The sequence below is a fragment of the Cervus elaphus genome, chromosome X (genome assembly GCF_910594005.1).
Source record: "Cervus elaphus chromosome X, mCerEla1.1, whole genome shotgun sequence".
Lineage (NCBI taxonomy): Eukaryota > Metazoa > Chordata > Mammalia > Artiodactyla > Cervidae > Cervus > Cervus elaphus.
In genome coordinates, this window is record NC_057848.1 from 27,297,103 (window position 1) to 27,304,115 (window position 7,013).

The 7,013-nt window shown below is 50.0% G+C and overlaps 1 protein-coding gene across 2 annotated transcripts in view; it reads left to right on the forward strand.

The window, feature by feature from the left end:
• Positions 1-2,296: 2,296 nt before the first annotated feature.
• MECP2 (methyl-CpG binding protein 2) overlaps positions 2,297-7,013 on the forward strand; it is a 59,811-nt gene continuing 55,094 nt past the window's right edge. The window contains exon 1 of one of the 2 annotated variants that reach the window (XM_043895358.1): positions 2,297-2,445. In XM_043895358.1, the coding sequence (XP_043751293.1) occupies positions 2,384-2,445 (62 nt within the window). In that variant the 5' untranslated portion in view covers positions 2,297-2,383. The remainder of the gene's footprint in view (positions 2,446-7,013) is intronic. The other variant, XM_043895361.1, reaches the window with a different exon arrangement.

Below are 7,013 nucleotides of genomic sequence, written 5' to 3' on the forward strand. Positions count from 1 at the left end.
CCTTTCTCCTTTGCTTTTCACTTCTATTCCTTTCTAAGCTGTCTTTAAGACCTCCTCAGACAACCATTTTTGCCTTCTTGTATTTTTCCTTGGGATGATTTTGGTCACTGCCTCTGTACAATGTCACAAACCTCCATCCATAGTTTTTCAGGCACTCTGTCTATCAGATCTAATCCTTTGAATCTATTTGTCACTTCCACTGTATAAGGGATTTAGTTTAGATCATACCTGAATGGCCTAGTGGTTTTTCCTAATTTCTTCAAGTTAAATCTGAATTTTGCAATAAGGAGCTCATGATCTGAGCCACAGTCCACTCCAGGTCTTGTTTTTGCTGACTGTATCGAGCTTCTCCATCTTCGGCTGCAAAGAATATAATCAATCTGATTTCAATGAAAGTAAGATCCAATGCTTTAAAGAAGAATCTTACATAAGAACCTGGCATGTTAGGTCCATGTATCAAAGTAAATTGGGTGTGGTCAAACAGGAGATGGCAAGTGTGAATATCTACATTTTAGGAATCAGTGAACTGAAATGGACCAGAATGCATGAATTTAATTCAGATGATCATTATACCTACTACTGTGGGCAAGAATCCCTTAGAAGGAATGGAGCAGCCCTCATAGTCAACAAAAGAGTTAGAAATGCAATCTCAAAAACAACATAATGAGCTCTGTTCGTTTCCAAGGCAAACCATTCAACATCACAGTAATCCAAATCTGTTCCCCAACCACTAATGCTGAAGAAGCTGAAGTCAATCGGTTCTATGAAGATCTACAAGACCTTCTAGAACTAATATCAGAAAAAGATGTCCTTTTCATCATAGGGGATTGGAATGCAAAAGTAGGTCAAGAGATACAGGCAATTTTTGCCTTGTAGTACAAAATGAAGCAGGGCAAAGGCTAACAGAGTTTTGCCAGGAGAAGACACTGGTCATAGATAACCCTATGGGGGAATAAAATGAGAGCAAAAGCCAGTGGACATCTAAAGAGCACCCCTTTCACCATTGCTTTAACTACCCCAAATTCTTATCACTATGTGACATTTTATTTTATACTTTTTGTATGTTCACTCTGAATCTTCCCCTACAAGAATGTTAATTTGGTGTCTTCTTCAGTACTCTGCATCCAGAGCCTGTAACAGTGCCTGGTACATAACATGGATTTAATAACTGAATGGGGGTGGGGTAGGGAGTCACATCAGAAGGTTCCTTCTTAACCGGAGAAGTAGCAAAAAGAGCATTGGATGTATTGGATGATAGCTGGAATCAGAGTAAAGTTGCCTTGACAGTCCGTCCTATCCTGAACACTCCATTAGCTAAAGGGAAGTGAAGTGAAAGTCGCTCAGTCGCCTCTGACTCTTTGCGACCCCACCCAGGCCAGAATACTTGGAGTGGGGTAGTCTTTCCCTTCTCCAGGGGATCTTTTCAACCCCAGGATGGAACCCAGGTCTCCTGCATTGCAGATAGATTATTAACCAGCTGAGCCACAAGGGAAGCCCCCATTAGCTAAAACTTTTTTCATACTCTTAAATATTTTTCTATACCAGCGCTGTGGGATCCCCAATCACCTCTTCCGGGCCGAGCGCTGACTTCTCTGTGTTCCCACTGCCCCCTCTGTCCACTCACCCCAAACCATCTCATCCAACCATGACAGGTTTCGTGCAAGCCTTGGCATGCACCCTCTTGCCCCACCAGAGTTGCAAGGTCAAGGCTACAATTCGTTGTTCAGTTTATTCCCTGCCCCTCTGAGAGTGTGGCACACGGTAGGCTCAAATGAAAGAACGCCTTGGGTAGGCCTCGTAAACCAAGGTCCCTTGTCTGGAACAATGTAAGGCAACTTTGCTGCTTGTACTGAAGGTGGTGATACTGAGAAAATGTGGCTGTTGCGGGAGGCTTATAGCAATGTACTTTGTGTGTTTGCGGACAGCAGGTCAAGAGCCCGGGATGGTCGCTCAAACAGGCGTCTGGAGCTAGGCCGTCGCTTGCCCCCAGCATCCGCAAAGGCCTATTAATCCTTAATATTCAAATTCCGCCCACTAAACCATCCCCTCAGCGCCCAAGCCGCCTATTTTCCCCAAATGACGGCCGTTGGCAGCCAATCGGCAGCTAGACGGGGCGTCCGCCCCCTTTTCCCTCGCCGGAACGGACACAGAGTCCCGCCAACTGGGGGCGCCGCCACCGAGGCCCCGCCCCACCCCGGCCGCCGCACCCAATGGCGCACCGGCTCGCTCAGGCACCGGGGGCGGGGCGCAGGCGCGCAGGTGCAGCTGCGCGCAAGCCGGCCGGGAGGGCGGGGCGCGACGTCGGCCGTGCGGGGTCTCGGCGTCGGCGGCGCGCGCGCTCCCTCCTCTCGGAGAGAGGGCTGTGGTAAAAGCCGTCCGGAAAATGGCCGCCGCCGCCGCTGCCGCGCCGAGCGGAGGAGGAGGAGGAGGCGAGGAGGAGAGACTGTGAGTGGGACCGCCGCGGCCGCGGGCGGGAACCCTTGCTGGGGGGCGGGGGGTAGGGGCGGGACGTGGCGCGGGAGGGGCCCGCGGGGTCGGGCGACACGGCTGGCGGATGGCGTCCCTCCTCTCTACCCTCCCCCTCCCGCTGGTGACGGCACCCCCCCCCCCCTCGCGGCCCGTTACCCGCACTTGCGGGTGACCGTCCTCGGCGCGGCCTCCTCAGGCTGTCTTTGCCTGCTTCCCCCCGCCCTCCCGCCTTCCGCGCGCATCCCGGCCCCCCGGCCCCGCGGGCGCCCCTGTCGCCTGGGCTTCGCCTGTCGGGGCTGCGCGCGCGTCGTGCCCTTCGCGGGGCTTCGGGCCCGCGGCACCGTCGCGCGCCCGCGCCCCCGGCCTCTCCCTGGCTCGCGCTTTCCCGTCTCCCTCCCTCGCGCGCCCCCTCTCCCGTTACTCGGCCCCCCCCACTGGCGCGCGTGCGCAGTTCGCCTCCCGTCGGGAGAGTGCGCCACAAGGGCTCCTGGGCTGTCGCCCCCATCTCCAGGCTTTGCCTCCCCCTCCTTCTCGCCCATTCCATGACTTTCTGCCCCCCCCGCCCCCGCCGCGAGCGAGTTCCTTTCGCATCTAGCAGGAACAAGTAGGTGGGAATTATTGTCCACCCACAAAAGGCACTAGACATTGTGTTCTTGGCCCCAGAGCTCATCAGAAAGAGGCGGTGATAGTTGCCATCAGGAGCCTTGGGGAGGGGACGGGGTGTCCGGCAGCACCCGAAGCGCTTCGATGGGAGCGCGCCCCCAGGGCGTTTGGGGGGGCCATGGCCTCAGAATACGAGCGCCCTCCCATCCTCCCCCCCACCCGCCCCCCTTCGCCGGCGATCTTCCAGTTACATAAGTGGAGTGGGACTCAGTCTGTGACGGGCTTCCATAGTCCCGGAGCGCGCCCGCCTCAAGATCACCAGTACCAGATGGGGCAAGTTCACCGTATCGCCGGGGTGCCTATCACTTGATCCCTGAAAGTTTATTTTCTTTCTAGTTTGCTTCTGAGTCACCCAGACTGAAACTCAGGTGACTGATTAGTGGCGTGGCAATGTTTTTTGTGGTTTTGCACTGAAGACTTAAGGTCATGGTGAAGAGTTTAAAAGATTGCTTTCACAGAGGATACCGTTCATGGCCTTGCTGAGTGTGGATTCCAAGGGGGGGAAGCTGGCTGTGGAATACACCACTGTGGCCGTCGCTTCTACTGTGAGTGTGTTCGGTGAGGATTGGTCACAGCTGAAATGGGCTCCACCACAAAATTGATATTCCTGACTCATGGTCAGGCAGATGTGTGCTTCTCGTTTTTCCAGGAACAGGAACGGGCTGCAGAGCCATTCAGAGTTGTGTCTCTGTTGTGCTGATCAGTGCCCCAAATTGTGAGATGGTAGCCTAGAATTCTGTGGGTGGTTGGTGATCACAGAACCGAACCTACTGGCCTGTGAGGCTGAGTGGCTTAAGAGTTGAGGACTCTGGCAAGTTTCAGACATTTTGTTACATTACGAAAATGAAGCATATTTGGGCCTTGGTAGCAAAAATCATTATTAACAGGCAGTTGCTATCCAGGAGAAATTTGGGTTCCACTGTCAGAATTTTCATCTGCATCTGAACGATTTCAACTAAGAATGCCATTAACCTCTTGGGTCCTTTGAAATATGCTGAATCTTTCTTTTTTTTTTAAATCTGGTTTTTAGTTTTAGGTCTTTTGGGAATTTCCACTAGGGATTTAGGGAAATAGATTTATTTATGGGCTTTGAAGGACTTCTAAATCCTAGTCCTGGAACCTAAGAAACATTTGCTTTCATTTTTGACATGGAGGTATCAGAACCTTAAAGGGCACAGTCAGTTTCAGAGGTGTAGAGTTGATTGAATAAGTTGCCACAGGACACCCATTCGTGGCATGTCAGCGAGGGGGCTGATCACTGAGGTGCATTCCTGTCTGCACACACAGATACACAAGCCTCAACGAAGATTCCAAGGTTTGTACATCTGAGCCTCAGATGTGACCGGCAAGGGCTCTATTTTGTTTCACATCATTGGCAGTGTGTTAGCTGCCTCGAGTGCCCCTCCAGTGAGCCATTCCATCATACCCCTATCCCTTTAACCTGCACAGCCTCCAGAATATAGTTTGTCTGCAAAGTACCTGGCGGCATCTGAAGTCATGGTGTCCTAACAGCTTGAGGAAACCCTCTATGGCTTTCTTGCCAGTACACACCATGCTCTTTTTTTGTTGTTACAAATTTGCCTGGAATGCTTGCAACCTAGAATCCCAGGTCTTTGTTTCACCTGACAGAGCATGATGCAGTCCAACCATACTCCAACTTTTGCGCTGCTTATGTTGGCAGGAGGGTTTGAGTACAGTTTTGCATTTTATTTGCAATTTCCAGCCACAGCCCTTGTTTCCCGGCTGGCCCTGCCTCTTTGTGGCTGAATCTAGTGGGATGGGGAGGCACGCTGTGGAATTTGACAGAAGAATTGGCTAGAGGAGTCCAATATGATGATGTCCCCCTCCTGAATACCCGTTCCCCCATGTGGAGACAGAATGAGAACCTTGCTTCTCGAACGAACCTAGAATAAAGAAGAGCCGATGGAAAAGTGTTAGTTCCTTCCTGGAGGGCGGTTTCCACCGTTAATACACCTGCCCGGGGTTATTTACATGATAAATGATGTCTCCTTGAACCTGTGATCTTTTGTAAAGGTGAATATCAGTGAAAATCTTTTAACTGGCTAACAGCAGTTTGTGGCCAGCCTGCCCGAGTTATCTATGAGAAGAAAATTATAGAACGGGTTTGACATTTGCAGTTAACTAGTGTTTCAAGCACAGTGGGGGTGAAGCATAGTCCTAGACTGGTGGTTCCAGGGAGCGTGGCAGACACCTGTTTGTTCTCCCCGCCTTTGCTGGTGATACGCACGCAGACCAACCTTGTGTGGCTGAGGTTCGTGAGAACCTTGTTCTCAGTGCTTCTGTACCAGTGCCTTCCAGTCAAACTGTCATTGTCACCACTGTGCCTTTACCTCAATTTGGGTAGGATGGATGTAAATAAGTCTCTTTTCCTTGGACTCACTGACACAAAAGTTGTGCTCTTTTACATTTACCTGGTCTCTTCTGCCTTTCTTTGGCACGAAGCCCCTTCCTATTGAAAGCTTGCTTTGTACGCCATTGCTTAAATACTTGGTTCTACCCCTTTGATGGTAGGTATGGTGTTGGGGGGAACTGAGAATGGGAATTCAGGGGCTGGCAGGGCATGGCCACCCCCATATTTAAGGGGAGTTGTGACCATTCTGTTACAGAGTAAAGCTTTGGCCTTTTTCACTTCTTCAAGGCACACTTACGTTGGTTCTGCTGGTGTATGAAATGTCTTGAGCATAGCTATTTTGTTATACTGCAGAAGTCTGGACTCTTGGGATCAAGCCTTAGAAAGGCTTCCGTGCATAAGAGCTGGGGGCGCTCTATATACATATATATAGACCTGCAATTCACTGCTTTATTGGGTTTTCACCTAAGTGCTCTCATTTGCTGGCTCTTTATTATTTTTTTTCTCCACGAAATCTTGAGTTATCAGAGATCTTAAACTTTCGGAGCTCGAAGGAACCTTAGTCTACGTCCCTCAGTTTACAAATAAAAATGCAATTTACCAAAAAGAATACAACTGTGAGAAGTTGTGGCTTTTCTAGGGCCTCCCAGCCAGGATGCCAGTTTGATTTTTATTATATAGCTAAGTGAGTAATAGCTCAGCTGGTAAAGAATCCACCTGCAGTGTGGGAGACCGTGGTTCGATCCCTGGGTCAGGAAGATCCCCTGGAGAAGGGATAGGCTACCCATTCCAGTATTCACGGGCTTCCCTGGTGGCTCACATGGTAAAGAATCAGCCCGCAATGTGGGACACCTGGGTTCGATCCCTGGGTTGGGAAGATCCCCTGGAGGAGGGCATGGCAACCCACCCCAGTGTTCTTTACTGGAGAATCTCCATGGACAGAAGAGCCCAGGAGGCTACAGTCCATGGGATTGCAAAGAGTCAGACACGACAGAGCAACTAAGCCCAGCACAACTGAGTTATACTGTGACTTTGACTTCTGGGATTTTAGAGCATTCTATGACTCAACTGTTTAAGGGAATTCTGAGGCCTCACTGCACCTCAGTAGATAATTCCAGATACCATCCTGGGTAGTTCCAGATCAGCAATAAAAGACGACTTGGTTGGTGTTGCACTTCTGAGTTTGATTACATGAGTAATTGTGTGAATGGTCTCTTTAAGTTGTACACGCTAGGTTTTTTTAGTCTAAAGATAAAAGTGCAACTCTTGGGCCAGCAAGGTATCAGAAATTAGCTAATATGGGGCGGTTGAGGTTTTAACAAGGAAATGATGGTTGTCTTGATGAAAAGTATAGTGGCAGAAGACTTTCTTTGAACATGTGTTCAAAGGCAAAAGAGAAAGTATCATACTGTTAACTCAGTTTGTTGAACATTTTACTGATCTGAGAGACCTAAAAGTGAGTGCTCAAAAACAGTCTTGTGTATATCTGAGGATGGCTTAGGATCTCCCG